The following is a 16,769-nucleotide window of genomic DNA, read 5'->3' as shown; positions in this document are numbered from 1 at the left end:
ATGTAAAAGCATGTGTGTTACAGCCAGCTGCCGCAGAGTGGTGCTATAATCTCCAAAAAAGTGAAAATTTGGTTTTAATACTTAAAACAGATGGTTTATTAAATGTCAAAAATTAAATGTTTCAATAGGATATTTAAACGATAAAATTTTGATTAATCAGATACTTGGTCTATTGTCACAACATGTCTCAGTTACCAAAACGCTTAATTATACAAACAACCTGCGGGAGGCATTCACAAATTCACAAAATATTATATTCATATCAACATATCAACATTTAGGGTATAATTTATGTTGCTGACGTTTCATTAACAGGGCTCTATTTTTAGAAGAAAACAAACACATGTGCATGTTAAAATGGTATTTTAATGGATCCGAGAAAAAAAGAAAAAAAAAGAAAAGAAAAGAAAAAAATTAATAAGCAATGCTAGTAAATTACTTCAGAAAAATTCCATAAAAGTATAGAAATACTTTTGTTAAATGTATATAACCCTTTGTTCATTGATTTAGGTATAGGCATTAAAAAAAATCTATGAAATGATTTTCACACATTCCAACAGTACCATTGTTTTTTCTCAGTGAAATCTTAGCTCTTAACAATCATAAATAATACACCAGAATAAATGATTATCAAAAATGGCCAACTCTGTCCTTGCAAAAGCTGGTTTGTCGATACACCAAAAAATAGCATCTAAATTTAGGCTCTAGCTGGTATTACATATTTTACGTGAACAAATAATCTCTATGTATGTATTTGTGTACGAAGCCTTCTAGTCAACGCATAATACTGTACGAAGTTTCACATGATGTTCAACTTTTGTTCGCTAAAGGGCTCTAATACCACCGGTAAATGGCTAATTTGCAAAAAGGCATTTTTTACTCTGATCATTACTCATAAAATGTATCTAAATATTCTTCTGCAGTTATTCGTAAATTAGCTTACATATTACACCAGTATGAATAACCTCATATTGTAATAATACACACTATGTAATATATGTAAATTCATATTTAACATATTCCTCTAAATAAATTATTTTTGAAGCAGCTGCAGGAAGTAAAATATTGTGTCTGTACTTCCCAAAAAAACTCTCTCTACAGATATTGATCTTTAATTTATAAACTGGTGAATTGTCAGGAGAGTTCCTGTCCTGTTTCCATGACTAAGCTGCCTGAGTTTCATAATGTCACCAAAACAGCCAAGGCATTTTGACTGTTAAATATATACAGAATTTAGGTTTCCATTAAAACATAATTTATGTTTAATCAGACTATCTGCTTGAATTAAACTAAATTAGAATAATAATCTATAAATTATTATAAATATTTTTAAAAACCCACTATGGAAATCTAACATGATTTAAGTGAGGTCGTACAGTTGTACTTCATGTTTGGCAAAAGTGTAGTTCTCCAAAGTGGCCCAGTGTAAAACATAATAGCTTGGCATCCTTTGAGAGCACAGTACAGCTCACAGTCTGTATCCATTTGGCACAAATATCATTAAATAAAAAGCGTTCAACTCAACACTAAACACCGTGAACACTAATGCACCCGTGTGATCTGCTAGCGCTGGGAAGTGTCCCCACTATTTGCCACGAGTCCAGTTCGGGGTCATACTTCTCAATGCTCTCCAGGTAAGTTCCCTTTGAGTACGAGTATCCTCCTGTAACATAGATACAGCCATTGATCACCACAGCCCCACACTCCATCCTCATCTCCTTCATCACAGATATCGGTCTCCACTCGTCTCTTTCTGTGTCGTAGCAGTCTGCCATCGTTGTTTGTCCGCCCACCAAATACAGCTTGTTGTTGAGAGCCACTGTGCACAGTCCATACTCTGAAAGGTACGAGAATTTTAAATTTAAAAAAAAAATTAAAGCAAAGATACCTGACATTCCATATCCATCGTCTCATACCTGGATGTGGGCTGACTGTGATGATACTCCACTCATTGACGTCTGGAGTGTACACCTGGATTTTTTCATAGGTGGAGCTCCCTCTGTATCCATAGTGACCTCCAGTTACGTAAATGTTCTCCCCCACTACACAGGCGCTGGCATTACCTACACCTTCAGAGAGAACAGAGGTCACTCAGTAAAATCTGGTCAATGCACTGGGTGAATACACACGGCACTGTAAGCTCAGACACATCACCAGCCTTATGTGATGAACCTTTGAATTTGATAACAAAAAAGTTACACATCAGACAGATACACTGGCCTTCTGGTATCTATTAATATCCACCTTTTCACCACTTGTCTAATATTAACTCTGCTAACCCTAACCCTAACACATGGGTAATACCTGCCAGCTAACGAGACAAGCACAGGGCTAAAAAAAACTGACCGTCAATGGTCATTTTGTCAATGGTCTATTTTGATAGATTGAATTTAGAAAAAAAAACTACATTATGTTTTACAAAAAAGGTCTGCGACTTGAGACTACATGTGTAAATTGACAGTTTTATAAAGATAGGATTAGCCTTAATTTTGTAGACCTTTTTAAGTGATTATTTTACAGATTTTTAAAGATAATTAACATATTTCTGGGATACTTTTTCCTGGGATACAGTGTTAATGAACTAATTTGGCATTTGAGTGGCTAAGAGCTAAAGGCATCTTTATACTGTCTTACTTTTAGGCTTTACTTTAAATTACTAGTTTACCTTATTTCCATAAAGAAACAAAAATTAATTCCACACTTTACAAAAACAACCTTAAAGGTTTATGTATTTATGACGTTTCTGTCATGTAGCTCAAACTTTACCAGTAGCGATCAGGAAACTGAGACTAAATATTTCGCATGACTTTGTACAACAACAATCAGTTATGCAGTTCAACCAAACAAAACTAAAACATGAGCATCTATAATTACAGGATGGACCAAGAACATCTGAGAACATCTCTCGCTCTGCCATTGGATCTCATGTCATTTCATCCCTTTTTATCCCTCTGTCATTTCACCCACCTTGAATCATCTTGGCCACAGGAAACCATTTCTTCTTCAACGGGTCATAAAACTCAGCGTCTCGCTCTGGAGCTCCTCCTCTGTAGCCTCCGATGGCATAAATACAGCCGTGCAGAGCCACAGAGCAATGGTAGTACCTGGCTGTAATCATGGGGCAGCCCTCGGTCCATTCGTCATAGTCACAGTTATAAATCCAAACATCGTCCAGGGCCTCCACCGTGTTGGTTCTGTAACCTCCAGTTACATATATATTTGCTCCAAGTGCAGTGATGCTGTAACTCTCTCTTGTATGATCAGGCATGGACTTGCCCTGCACCCAGGTGTTGCTGGTGGGATCCCAGATGTGAACGTCACAGAGAGGGTGCCAGTAGTATCCACCAATGATGTACATACTGGAAGATGTTTTTCTGCTAGACAAAGTCTCCTTCTTATCTGATCTTAGAGCCTTAGCTATCACAGATTTGAATTTCACCTCACTCCTCCAGAAGCTTTGCTTGTGCACCTCTAAAGCAGCCTTGAAATAAGTTTCATCCAAGTCCAGGTGAACGGAATGCAGCATGTCAACAACATGGTGGAGACGATTCTTGAAGTCGTGAGCCACCCATTTGGCCACGGCATCAATCAGAACATCGTCCTTCTGAAGAGTCGTGCTTTGGCAAACCAGAACCAGTCTCATCCTGTCTTGGTCCAACTCTAGAAACTCTTCTTGTTGTACGAGCTCTTTAAATCTGCTCAAAATCATTCTCCTCGCCTCCCGCTCCAGTCCAGGACAAATGTGCAGCTGGGCAAAGGCGTGCATGCCTAGGCAGTTGTCCACATCCAGGAGCCGGATGAGGAACTCCTCACAGGCCCGTTTGACCGAACAGAACTGCAGGAGGTCGGCGGCCTCCAGCAGTCTCTGCACGTTGCTCTCAGTGATGCAGATGTGAGCCGTGTACACGTAGTTGACCAGAGCTCCCAGAACCTCACCGTCCACTCCGATCAGTGTGATGCTGCTGTTCGACCTCTCCCTCATGTCCGCTGTGAACATGACTCTAAAGTAAGAGCTGCGGGCCGACAGCAGCACCCTGTGGCAGTGAAACACCTGTCCAGAACCAGCACACTGGAGGGAAACGTCTGTGAACAGGCCGTTGGTGTAGAAGTGCCTGAGAGAATCCAGGACCTGAGCTGGATGGTCTCCGTCAGAGAAGTCAAACGTGTAGAGATCATTTTTTCTCTGTGACATCACGTTGCCTGAAGAAACACACACAAAGACGTCAGCGATCCAACAGAATTCCCTTTGGTACTTTTACATTAGCATGTCTCATGATGTCCTATTTTTTTCCCTCCAAGTACAATTGTTACCAGAAGGTTCTTTTCACACGCAGGAGAACGACCCTGCAGTGACTGTGTATTTTTTTTTTTTTTGCTTCATCTAGATATAACAAACAATGTGTTTTGCAGCGCAGTTCTCTCTCTCGTGATCTTCCCTCATCACATGAGCAAGGACAGTCAATTAATGACATTTAATGTTTTACACTCGCATGTGACAAGACGTCCAAGTAGTTCTGTCTGTTTAGAGCTCTCTAATCCTGGAGTATTTTAAATTAGCACAAGGTGCTCACAAACGTTTTACAGATCTTTAAAGTCTTACAAAAAAAAGATTGTTCAAAATCAAGGTGCAGATTCTGCATTAACACCACAACAGTACCTCAGTGTAAAGGTAAAGTACAGCACGTCAGAAGGGTTGTTGTCTGTGTTCTGCCTCTTTATCTCTTTTGTTCATGTATTTCAACTGCAACGTAGCAGTTGCTGATTTGGTGATTTCGTTGTCAGGAAACTGTTATTGGTTCTTGCAGTGGAAACCATTAATGCAGCACTTGTTCAGGACCATCCTCCCAGTGTTGGTGGTTGAAGGTAACAGTCTACTTTGGCTTAAAGTCAAAGTAGAGAAACAGCTGATCTAATCTGTACAACATTCAGAGTCACTTCCTTTCGATGTCCGATAAAATTTGCATTTCATTTGGCTACTGTTACGTCACAGTCCTTTGTTTACAAACAAACAAGAAACATGCACTATATATACCATATTTGATTATTATTATTAAAAAATTATTATAAAACAAACAACTATGTCTAGGGTCATCTGTTCAATCTGCTGCGGTTCCTCCTGATGTCAGTGATCCAAACACACCCCCACTGTGAAGACTGGCCAAAATTAATAGGCGGTGTAGCATTTCCCATTCATTATTGATCACGATGTGACTGCAGTGCAGATCTCCATGTATTTACTTGTGAGAGTAGACACCAGAGAAGGTCTTACCTTTAATTCTAGGTCCATGGAGGAGCGGGGCTGCTGCTCCACAAGGACACTCGCCTCTGTCCTCGTCCATCTTTAAACACACACACAAACACACGCGCACAGGACCCTCAATATAGCTCCTGCAGGACGGTCGCTGGCGGCTCACAACCTATTTTGGTATTTGTGTGCAGCGTCCCCCCCCCCCCCCCCCCCCCACCCCCCCCCCCCCCCCCCCCCCCCCCCCCCCACCGTAATGCTCTCCTCTCCGCCGCCAGGTCTTTCATATAAACAGCGGTTCGGCTTAAATCACCAGGAACCGTTACTTTCGAGGACGTTGCCTACGTCCACGGACCCGTGATGCGTTCAAGGACGGCGCATTGTGGAGTGTTGAGAGGAGAAAGGTGCAGAATGCAAATCTGTACACGGCTCTATCCTTCTTCGCGTTTCTGCCTCGGTCCTTGTGGTTGCCATGGCATTTTGAACCCATTTCCAGTGGCTTGGACTAATCCTGACATGGATTAACCAACACTCTGCACAGTACTTAGTCCAGCTGCTCCACGGGAACACTTCCACTTTCTTTCTTTTCACTTGGAGAATAGTTTTGGTTTAAAAATTGTCCGGACGCGATAGACCAGAGCGAAACTTAAATTAACAGGAAAATAGACTATGTTTGTATTTTTTTAATGTGTATTTTGAAAAAAAAGAAAACATTATATATTACAGAAAATGTCAGCTTTTTATCTGTGCACTACCAATGGTTTTGACTTTTTTAAACGTGTAATGTGAAAAGATATGAATGTAAATAAAGACAAAGTTATATTGAAATTATCTTTAATTATTATATTTCATTAAAAATAATAGATCATCAGAAAGTATTTGAAATCACCCTCTTTAACTAAAGAATCTGGACAGAGACCAAGGTCTCTATTAACTAACTTAGATTTTTTTAAAGAAGCTTCAAGGTATGATTTAGTCACAACCCCAAAACAACTTTGTTTAATTTTAAAATATATTCCATATATGGCCAAAAACACTGTGGTGTCTGACAGTGTTTACTGTGTGCTATTTATTGGCCGACTAGACTATTTCCCAGTGGTATAATATCAGTTCATTTATCTACTCTAGCTAAAGCAGCCACTGTCATTCAGTCTACAGTTCTGCTATAAAATCTTAAGAGCATTTTTTATATTCCATAACAGGCAGAAGTGCACAGTTCTGCCTTATGAAGATGCAGCTGTTGTCACGGAGAAATATGAATTTGAAAACTTTTTAATTTCAAGCATAGTTTATAACAACAGTTGCTGTAGACAAACATGTGTCTTGCATATTTATTATGGTCTAATTTATACCACTATACCCCTGGAATCAGTTACATATATCTACCTATATCTATACAAAAGCATTTTTAAGAGTTCATCAATTACAATAAAACCTATATCTATACAAAAGCATTTTTAATTTTTAAGTTAAATTATTTTATGTGACATCTCACCTGCTTAATTTATTGTATCTATAAAAAGTATTTCTATGCATACTATAATATAGTTTGAACACAACTGAGTTTTAAATCGGCCTCCACCATATCAACAGCACATTCTTTATTTAATCAGTGTAGAAGAAAATGTTCACCCAACATTTCAGTCGGTATGTTTTATTCAACACCGTCACATAAAAAGGACAACATTTCATTCACTACCAGTTCAACAGGGTGCATGTAAACCATCACAAGAGTGGAAACTTATCAAAGAGTCCAACTCCACATGTTCAACTCCCAGACAAGTAGTTAGCTACAAACACACAGCTGATTACCAGACCCTACCACCCTGAACCTGTGAGGATCTTTCAGATACTGAACATCCTCCCGCCACTGGCCAAAGTCTGCTGCCACACTGGTTCTACAGTGTGACCTGTGCAGCCTCCTGAACCAACGACTTCAAGGCACCGAGGTCTCGCAGTAGAGAGGACACCCCCACGCAGTACCACAGATCACCAGTGTGGTCAGAAGGAGCGCTGAAGGACTCGATCTCCACACCCTCCGTGGCCAGAAGTCCTACACAGAGAACAATGAAGAGGAGCTGTGAATCCACAGTGAAAGAAAGCCTCAAGGAAGGCTGTTATTTAGCTTTTGAAGACTATCGCTCAGCTCCAAAATTATGTCATTGTCAAAACAATACCTGATCTAGAAAACAATAATCAGTTTGATAGAGAGAGAAGCACAGCTGTAATTTCAGGTCTGTAAATCCCGCTGGAGTCTTACCAGCCACTGAAGACAGCAGTTGAGGACTGGCCAAGGCCTTGAAGAAGAGCAGATTCCCACTGAGAGCCACCGGCTGTCTGAACACACTGCCACTCAGCTCCAGCAGGACAGGAACGCCACCTTGAACTGTACCAGTGGCTTCATAGCTGCAGCCATTGGCCATGATCTCCACCTTACACGCACCGTTAGCGGCTCCGTCAGTGGCACAGTGCGTTTGGTTAATCTGCACAATCACACAACACACACACACATAAGAGAAATTTAGCTGTGTTGCTGTATTGCTCTGTGTTGTCCTGCAGATGGCGGTGCAGTCCTACCATGATTCCAGAATCCTTGGCCATACTCAGCACATTGATGAGGTTCGGGGAGCAGCCAGAGTCATGATCCAACAGTCCGACCAGAACTGCTGACGTCATGTACCCTACAGAGGACTTCAGGGAATCACCTGAAACACAGAGGGATTCATTAATGTAATGTTTGCATTCTTGCATTTAAACTCACAACCATGTTATTAAGAACCATCGCATCATTTACAGTTAGGGTCTGAGTTATAGTCCCCCCAACTCTCTATATGAATATGAAAACCACTTCAGTCTGGTCACTTCTTTAAGGATGGCCAGTTCACAGTACGTAAGTGTAAACATAAACACCCACACTTTTCCAAATTGTTCTTTTAAGTAATTGAAATTGTAGAACCTACTGTATGTGTGGTATTACATGTTTTTCATGACTGGAACTTAAAGTAGGCGTACTGTACCCCACACACAATAGGACAAGGACTGTATATGAAACAAAATCACACACTGGCCCTTTAAATAGACTGGTTCCACCAGTTTTCTTACCTTGACAGATAACATTGACTTGGCTGAGTGGTTTATGAGAAGTACTGCAGGACTGCAGCACAGCTCCCACGGCTTCTCCCAGTTTGATGAGTTGGTGAGACTCCTGGGAGAAGGTGCTGGCCAGGACCTGGGCGTTCACCTACAGGACACAACAAAGTGTGTGATCAGAATGAACTACGTGGGATTTCACGGACAACTTTATCCACAATGTAGTGTTTAGAATCTATCATTGGTTTGTAAGTCAACACCTCTCATTGGAAGTGAACATTCCAGTTTTCCCATAGTTAGGCCAGTAAGTATGTCACACCTGATTCCTGGAAATAAATTTGATGATAGAATTGTGAAAACAAAACCTGATCAGTGTATCACATTTGTCTGGTGTAATACACAGCCGTCTGTGTCTGAGCATTAATCTGTAAGATTAGTTTCTTTCTTCATAATTTTTATACATTTACTTTGTTTATTTTATAGATACTTTTATATTATACTTTATTTTTCTTTTCTGAAGACATACTGTAGAAAAATAGGAAGTTGGACACAGAGGTTGTGACTGATCTTGGTGACAAAAAAAAAAAAATTAGGTGGCGTCTTTTAATTACAGTTTGTTCACAGATGATTGTGTACAGATGGGATCATCACAAGGGCATCTCAGGACATCTTGTATTATTTGTTTCGAGAAATATTTTATTTTTCTTAGCTGCAGATAAGAAAGACATTTTACACTAAATACTTTTATAATACTTACTGCTCCAACCAGGTTCTTGCCCTTCACCATGTCCACGATCTGCACAGCAATGTCCTCCCCACAGCGTGCCTGAGCCTCTTTGGTACTGGCTCCCAGATGAGGACAACTGATGACATTTGGGTGGTCCACCAGTGAGCGGTCTTTGGGAGGCTCCTTCAGACAAATACAGATTGTAAATATAAACTGACACGTGCAAATAATTCTGGTTTGTGAAAACATGCAGGCATCACTGCAGACTCCAGTCAGATGCTGTGGTCGTACCTCGACAAAGACGTCCAGACCTGCTCCACCACACTGTCCAGACTCCAGAGCTCTGAGCAGAGCCGCCTCATCAATGATGCCTCCACGTGCACAGTTTACCACCTTTACTCCTCTCTTGCATTTAGCAAAACTTTCATCATTGAGAAGACCTGGAACATAGAACAAAAAAAAAAATCTACATGTCAGAAATACTCTTCACCACAGCAACGTGAAGTCAAAGACCATGAGAAGCTCCGCGTCTATCACATGCACAGCACTCACCCACAGTAGAGGGCATCAGGGGAGTGTGTACTGTGATGTAATCACACTGGGGCCAAAGTTGTTCCAATGACATCTGCTCCACACCCCAGCTGGCTGACACCTGAGGTGGTGTGATGGGATCATAACCTATGGTCTGATTAAAAAAAAAGTTTTTATCTCAACAAAATGTTTGCTAAACAGTGAGGTAACAGTGTTGACACGTTGTAGCCTCTTTACTCACTCTCATGCCGAATGACTGCATTCTTGTGGCCACTTCTTTTCCTATTCTCCCCAGTCCCACTATTCCCAGCACTTTGCCGTACAGCTCTGCACCCATGAACTGTGGAGTCACACACAGAACAAAAGTACAGATCTGAATGTCTCATCCCATTACTGCTGGTTGGGAGGACAATAGGGTCAGAACGGTTTGCTCTGTGAACGCAGTTGTTTATCAATATGTCTGCTCACCTTCTTACGATCCCAGTTCCCTTGTTTCATTGACATCGCAGCTTGAGGCACATTTCTGAAAAAAATAATTCATTAATTAAACATGTTCATGGATTGTGACAACTTTGTCAGGCATGTGCAAAGAACGGCCGAGGAATGGGAGGAGCAGGGCAGGGGGTGTTTGAACAGAATTCACTGGACTACAACATTTTTCAATAATAATCGTTACAGCCCACCATCAGTGTAGGAGAAACAAAGAGCTCTTTTGTGTTTGTGTTTGTCTAGAATTTTCTAATTTTAAATCATTTTATATACAGTGTGCTCTTTATAATCCGTAGGCATTGTTTTTGTTGTGTCAGTCACTTTATCGCTACTTTTTTTTCTTACTTTTATAAGGACCAACAAGCTAACTAGCTTGTTGGCCTTTCTGTTAACTTTTGAATCTTTACACTAAACCATAAGTTAACCTGGTTAAAATTTTCTTTAGTCAAACTTTTATCTTAAAGTTATGACTACAACATGTAAATGGATCAACCTCACTTACCTTGAGAGGCTCATTATCAGGGTACATGTTAGCTCCGCAGCACTGATGGTGTTGCCACTAGGTGTGCTGCAGGAAACAGTTGACAGTTAATGAACAGTTTTTAGGGTTGACACTGTAGATCAGACACAGTATGTGGACGTGACCTACTTCATCACGATAATTCCCTTTTTGGTGGCGGCATCCACGTCCACATTGTCCACACCTGTTCCAGCTCTTCCAATGATTTTGAGATTATCTGCTGCATTGATGACATCCGCTGTCACCTTGGTGGCAGATCTGACAACAAGACCATCGTAGTCCTAGAATAAAACAAGGCCATGTTTTGGATTATGATACTGATCCAACACAAACATGAAGTCTCCACAACTCTTCAAAGCTAAAACTTTTTGAGTTCTTCCCTCAAACATTATTTCAATTATTTCTATTCCTTTTGACAAACATATTTCTGCAATTGTTTTGGATTTTTGGTGTGTGTTAAAATACAACGTGTGTGTGTTTGCTGCATGTGATGTTGGGAGAAAAGGCAAAATCATGGATGAGTTGCATCAGCTTGAAAAGGGGCGGGGTTTAGCAGAAAGTCACCGTTCTCACCTCAGCAAGTGAAAGACACACAAGAAGCATAAATGAATAAAAAATCAAGTTAACAGTAGAACACACACCGATTTCAAGTGCAAGAAAAGAAAGTGCGCAATAGGGCCTGTTCCTCCTGAATTGCCATTCCCGGGACTTGAGCTGCTGCGGTGAATCCAGGCAGCGAATGAATAGTTTTCACTACAAGCCATGAGTGCATGTTACGCAAGAGAGAAAAGGGGGGACTTGTGCAGGAGAAAGAAGCGACGCAACAGGAAAAGAGAGATGATACGTTTACCTTCAACTCTGCAATCAGTTCATCCTTCTTCATGTTCTGCTTCTCTGTGACCCGGATGCCATTTTCCTCCAGGATAGCTCTGCAGCGAGGATCCACGCTCTCACTGATCAGCACGGTCTTGATGGAGATGGGGGCCATTTTTGGGCTGTTTGAGAACACGGCGGCAGAAAGTGGAGTTCAGAGGTTGATGCCTTGCTGAGACTGATGGAGGGAGGTTTTTTCCTTGCACTGCGGTGTTTTTGAATGGCCACCTCTGCTCCGAAGACCGCCTCCTTCTGGGAGAACGTCCAATACCTCTGAACCTGGTGCTGTGACGTCATCTCCTGCGTTTAGAAAAGATGAGAAAAGAAAAAGAAGAGAAACGAAAAAGAAAAAGAAAAAGAAAAGGAAAACCGCGATGTCTTTCTATTTGCTTATTGGTTTAACTTAATAATTGTTAATTAATCTAAGCAAAGCATTACCTCTTCTTTCCTGTTTAAATGGTGAGCCATCTAATTTACTTAAATAAATTAGAAGCCCGTTTAATGTCACTTTAATTCCCGGTACAATATTTTACTGATCTTATTTTACTGATGTATTTTAGGTCAAGTGAGTTTTTAGTAATGATTCAAGGGTTGGTTGTCATTACTGAGCTGATAAGCTGCACATGACAGCCAGTCTATCGCTATGCCACAATAAGGTCATGTCTCTGGAACTCAAAAAACGTCAAGGGTTCGCGTTTTTAACGTCTTTGTAAAATAAATAAATACAGTTGATTCAGTAAAAAGCAATGCTTAGCTAGTAAGGTTACGTATAAGGTGAGTGACGGTTTTATATCAGCAAACTATAGCAAAACATTAGCTTAAAAAAGCTAAAATTGCTCGAAATACAACAAAATACAACCTAGCTGATTGACCACGATAGCTATATAGCACTTAACGAACTAAAATGTTACATTACACAAACCTCAAACAAGCTACAAGTTAAACAAAAATAACTTGTTTGGCTTAATAACTGATTAAAATATGTAAATAAATTAGCCTAAGTAATGTTTTTATCCCTGAAAATACAAATGTATCATATAATAATCAACTAAACATAAATGTATAATCTCTTTGACCAGCTACAAACCTGTACAATTAATGCGACCCACTCAGTCATTTAAAGCCAGAAGTTATATACATCGCCATCTAGTGGCACTTATCAAAACGGCTGCATATCAAGGTCCTGCAGTTGCTTAGAAACTGCACAACAAAATCGCAGGGTCGTGTGTTTTTATGTGTTGTTGTTTCTAGGATTAAGCAAAAGTTTTTTAATTAAAAAAACCCCCCGATAACTCAATAAATCGAAATGACAATGTTGATCCACCATGGACGGAGGAGCGGGTCAAGTAAAAGTGGTGAGAACTAAACTTTTATTTGTGGTTTTATATTTTTCTGGCTCTTCACAAAAAGACAAGGAAGGATTCCTGCTTAATGAGAAATATAATATATATTATATATTTATATATTATATATTATATATGTATTTATATTATATTTCTTTCTTTAACTCAATATTGTGCTGTTTTTGAAAGAACAGCAGAGCTTTTTGAAAATAGTAATAAATACTGCACAGTTAAAAGGGTAATTTCTTTAAGGTATTTTTTACCACATACTTTACATACTCTCTGCATTTTACCCCAACCCGAGACACAGTGGGCCTCACTTTCTTTTAATTCACCCAGATTATTACATCAACTAGGCCCAGGATTGTTCTCATAAAGTAACACTGCCCCTGGATATGCTGCTATTTTCCTCCACCTGCAGCAGAAGAAACCAGCAAGTTATTCCAGGCTCCTGACCTCCTACAGGTCAAGGTGTTACCAAGAGCTGAGTGGCTGAGGATTCAGGATGAACTGAACAAGGTTAATAAAGACAAGGAGAGCATCAGAGAGGCAGCCAAGCAGAGGGAGGCGCTGCACCGGCAGTCAAAAGAAGTGGTGAAGAAGTGGTCCAACACCATCGCTGTGAGTTGTCTGAACAGTGCAGTTACCATGTGTGATCTACTCAGTAAGACTGTACTATGTTCTGCACGAGTGGTGAACGCCTTTGCCGTGCCACTGTGTGCAAATAAAGAAAATATTAAAACTAATATCCTGTGGGGGGCAGACCCCACTTTTGGAGCCTGTGCCTTTCAGTGAGAAGACTCTCTGATTCCTGATGCTAATTGGTTGTCTTCATGTATGGAGTTTGTACATTTCCCTTTGTGTGTTTGGGTTTCCTCCAGACACTGTGGTTTTTTTCCAACAGTCTAAAAACAGGATTTGTTTAATTGGACTGAGACACATGTATAAGTGTGTGTGTGATTTACTGTTTTTGATCGAAGGGTCAAAGGCAGAAGAAGCTGGAGGCCAAGAATATACGAGAACAGGTCGAGGAGGAGAGAAGAAAACAGACTGACATAGAAGAGGCCAAATATCAAGAGGAAAAACGCAAGGAAGTCATTGAAAAAGCCAAGAGTCAGCTGTATTACCAAACGGACCGAGTCAGAGGGTTACATGTCAGGAACTCCCAGGCTTCACAAATGCTGCTTGTTTTAGACCCGACTTTTGTAACAAATACTGTTTCTCTCTATAGAGTGCACTGCTGCTGACAGAGGTTCTAAAGGAGCGGGAGGCTCAGATTGAACTGAAGGAAAGAATAAAGAGCTCCTCCAAGAATGTGGACAAAGAATACATCACTGTAGCAAAGGCCAGAGACGATGAAGCTCTGAGGAAAGATGAGGAGAAGAAACTGGAGAAAAAAAGTGAGAGGAAGGCTGTTGCTGAGGCCCAGAAAAAACAGTGAGTCTAACCTCATCAAACCTGCTCTGGACAGACTGCAGGTCAGTCACCAGCCAGTAGACCAACTAAAGTGTTAACTCTGCTCTTTTCCTTTAGAATCACACAAATTGACTTGACCAGAGAGCAACAAAAGATGGAGACCAGAAATGATGCTGAGAAAATCCAACATCTCCAAGCTCTGTATCAGTGGGAGCAAAAGCTGGAGGAGGAAAAACTCACAGAACAGAAGAGGAACCTGATGCAGGCTCACCTGGTAGGCTCTGAACAGAAAGTTTTCTTTTTCTTCCTTTCTTCCTGTCTTAAATTATATATAACATAAAATATTTTGCAAAAATACTTAAAGATAGAATGGTAACTAAATGCAAAGATAAAAAAAAACAATTTCCCAAGACTATATTTGAGACACACAAGTCTGAGACACACAGGTGTGTGTGATATTTGTGTCCACACTGTCTTTTGTAGGAACACATCAGCAACAGAAACCTGATCAAATCAGAAAAGGCCAAAAAGCAGGAGGAGGAAGACGAAAAGAGGAAACTTTTTCTCTCCACGAAACAAAAAATGATGAAAATGAGGAAAGACAAAGAGGCCGAGATAATTAGGTAAAACTGATGCTGATTTTAAGTGCAGCTTAAACTTGTTGAAGCCGTCACCTGCCCTGACACATGGAACATGTTGTTGTTCAGAGAGCTGCAGAGACACAGAGAGAGGATCATGGACAGACTAACAGCCTCACAGCAGGAGCAGACTGTCAGCGAGGAGCAGAGAATCGCTAAAGCTGTCGCCGAACAGGAGGCGAAACGACAACGACAGTGGAGGGAGGAGGAGGAGCGGAGGGCGGGCATGCTGAAGTCTATCACTGCTCACAGGGAGATGATGGTAAATTAGTGCTGATGCTTTTGTCTCTAAAACCATGTCATTTACTTGAAACAACTTTCATACAAACTACCAGGTTTTTACATTTATAAAAATGACAGTTGGCTTTTTCCTTTCAGAACTTTTTCTATATTTAATTCAACTGTACAATAGTTGGTCTTTTTTATTTTCTAAAGTTTCTATCTTTAGTCAGAATACTGGGCCGTCTTCTGTGCACAGCCCTCAGGTCAGCGCTCTGGTTTCTGGACATTCCAAAACTAAGGCTTTCTTATGTTAACTTTCAAATGTTCTTCAGGTCTTTGCCCTTCTAAAATGGTAATTTTTTTTTTTTTTTCTCATTTGCTTAAAGAAACCTAAAGCTCCTGTTGGAAAATTAGACTCATATCTAACACACACAGTATTTCATTCATTCATTCTTGACCAGATTCAAAACAGCATATAAAGTAGTGTGATGCTAACACCACTATTATCCATAATGGTGATGTTCAATGCCTTCAAATTTCATATGCAAAAAAACAAAATTATATATGTATTTAATATATTTATATACGGACGTGACTGGTTTTGATTTGGAGCATTAGGAGTTATGTTAAATCTGTGTGTTTCAAAAGTGTCACTAAAGATGTAAGAAGCTTTTAAATGAAATATCTGCCGCAGTAAATTCCTTCTTTAATCTTAAACTGTTTTTCATCAGAGACAAGAAAAAGAGCAAAGAGATAAAGAAATGCAACAAAACGCCAGAGAGATGCTCCACGCCATACAGGAGGCTGACAGAATATTTTCTGACAAACAAAAACTGAAATCTCAGAAGATCAGAGAGGAACACAGAAAACTACAAGATTTCAATGCTACACAAATGGTAACGTCATAACACATCAGATGAAGTGGTGTTATGTAATCTGAGCAACAGTCTCAACAGTTATTTCCCACTTTCTCATCCACAGGCTGCAAGGATTGCCAGGCAACAGCAGCTGAAGAAGGAGGACCTTGGCTTCGAGGTGAAGAACCGAGACCTCGTGGCTGAAGAGGAAAAGCATTTTCAACAATATTCGCGACATGTTATCAGTGCTGCGGCAGAGGTTCAGAGGAACATCATCCCTCTGTGTAAGGCCGCCAGGGAGGGGATCGGAGGAGGACACGGTCCTGTCTTTGGTGGACTCAGACCCAGCTACCTCGTTCAAGACTGCAGTGGTGCTCAGATGCCCACATATGTGTCCACTCACACCCAAAACATCAAGACCCTCCATGATGTCAGCGATATCCAGGGCGCAAAGAAAAGACTAGGGTTTATATGGGCATTATGATCCTAAAACCCAAATTATTTTTCTTTATACATATTTTTTCTTACAGTGTTTGCAAACTAAATATGAAAAGTTATGTTGGTCCTTAAAAATAAATATGAAAAGTTATGTTGGTACATCAACCCACAGGTGGCACAAAACATAAATCATTTAAATTTAAAAAACTGATGAAAGCTGATTTAGACTTAGACTTAAACAAAAAAAAGTGTTTTAGATACTCTATGAAACTTTATGAACGTCTCTGTTGGAAAAGCGCTTCACATTGGCACCACAGCAGGAAAAACTTTATAAATAGAGACTTGTTATTTACTATTTGTTATTTAACTCAGTGTCTCAG

At 40.2% G+C, this 16,769-nt stretch overlaps 3 protein-coding genes across 3 annotated transcripts; 1 reads left to right on the top strand and 2 right to left on the bottom strand.

Moving 5' to 3' along the window:
* Positions 1–138: 138 nt before the first annotated feature.
* On the bottom strand, positions 139–5,433 carry klhl23 (kelch-like family member 23). Its single transcript, XM_008328648.3, has 4 exons — positions 5,270–5,433; positions 2,968–4,200; positions 1,917–2,069; positions 139–1,837 (listed from the first exon to the last, which is right to left on the bottom strand). The coding sequence occupies exons 1-4, from the start codon at positions 5,337–5,339 to the stop codon at positions 1,527–1,529; spliced, it is 1,767 nt and encodes a 588-aa protein (XP_008326870.2). The 5' UTR covers positions 5,340–5,433; the 3' UTR covers positions 139–1,526.
* Positions 5,434–6,826: 1,393 nt separating this feature from the next.
* Positions 6,827–11,718, bottom strand: phgdh (phosphoglycerate dehydrogenase). Its single transcript, XM_008328650.3, has 12 exons — positions 11,453–11,718; positions 10,732–10,883; positions 10,585–10,650; positions 10,062–10,116; positions 9,835–9,933; positions 9,615–9,747; positions 9,354–9,502; positions 9,093–9,245; positions 8,348–8,486; positions 7,823–7,950; positions 7,506–7,728; positions 6,827–7,298 (listed from the first exon to the last, which is right to left on the bottom strand). The coding sequence occupies exons 1-12, from the start codon at positions 11,588–11,590 to the stop codon at positions 7,144–7,146; spliced, it is 1,590 nt and encodes a 529-aa protein (XP_008326872.1). The 5' UTR covers positions 11,591–11,718; the 3' UTR covers positions 6,827–7,143.
* A 264-nt stretch (positions 11,719–11,982) lies between these two features.
* Positions 11,983–16,478, top strand: cfap210 (cilia and flagella associated protein 210). Its single transcript, XM_008328649.3, has 9 exons — positions 11,983–12,830; positions 13,240–13,439; positions 13,799–13,972; positions 14,050–14,255; positions 14,352–14,508; positions 14,718–14,857; positions 14,942–15,134; positions 15,826–15,990; positions 16,076–16,478. Exons 1-9 carry the CDS (start codon positions 12,782–12,784, stop codon positions 16,433–16,435), a joined length of 1,644 nt encoding a protein of 547 aa, XP_008326871.1. The 5' UTR covers positions 11,983–12,781; the 3' UTR covers positions 16,436–16,478.
* The last annotated feature ends 291 nt before the right edge of the window (positions 16,479–16,769 follow it).

Source organism: Cynoglossus semilaevis, chromosome 16 (genome assembly GCF_000523025.1).
Source record: "Cynoglossus semilaevis isolate Cse_v1.0 chromosome 16, Cse_v1.0, whole genome shotgun sequence".
Lineage (NCBI taxonomy): Eukaryota > Metazoa > Chordata > Actinopteri > Pleuronectiformes > Cynoglossidae > Cynoglossus > Cynoglossus semilaevis.
The sequence above is the reverse complement of the archived record's forward strand: the minus strand, read 5'-3'. Positions and strand labels throughout refer to the sequence as shown.

Bases quoted from the DNA above. Each gene is read 5' to 3' on its own strand.
- phgdh (XM_008328650.3), bottom strand. From the start codon at position 11,590: ATGGCCCCCATCTCCATCAAGACCGTGCTGATCAGTGAGAGCGTGGAT. The intron at 10,884-11,452 runs GTAAACGTATCA...GTTTTATTCTAG, and splicing joins AACTGATTGCAGAGTTGAAG to GACTACGATGGTCTTGTTGT. The intron at 10,117-10,584 runs GTAAGTGAGGTT...TATTTTTTTCAG, and splicing joins CTGATAATGAGCCTCTCAAG to AAATGTGCCTCAAGCTGCGA.
- cfap210 (XM_008328649.3), top strand. From the start codon at position 12,782: ATGACAATGTTGATCCACCATGGACGGAGGAGCGGGTCAAGTAAAAGT. The intron at 13,440-13,798 runs GTGAGTTGTCTG...TTTTGATCGAAG, and splicing joins AGTGGTCCAACACCATCGCT to GGTCAAAGGCAGAAGAAGCT. The intron at 15,991-16,075 runs GTAACGTCATAA...TCTCATCCACAG, and splicing joins ATTTCAATGCTACACAAATG to GCTGCAAGGATTGCCAGGCA.
- klhl23 (XM_008328648.3), bottom strand. From the start codon at position 5,339: ATGGACGAGGACAGAGGCGAGTGTCCTTGTGGAGCAGCAGCCCCGCTC. The intron at 2,070-2,967 runs GTGGGTGAAATG...TTCTCTCTGAAG, and splicing joins TGTGGCCAAGATGATTCAAG to GTGTAGGTAATGCCAGCGCC. The intron at 1,838-1,916 runs GTATGAGACGAT...CGTACCTTTCAG, and splicing joins CACAGTCAGCCCACATCCAG to AGTATGGACTGTGCACAGTG.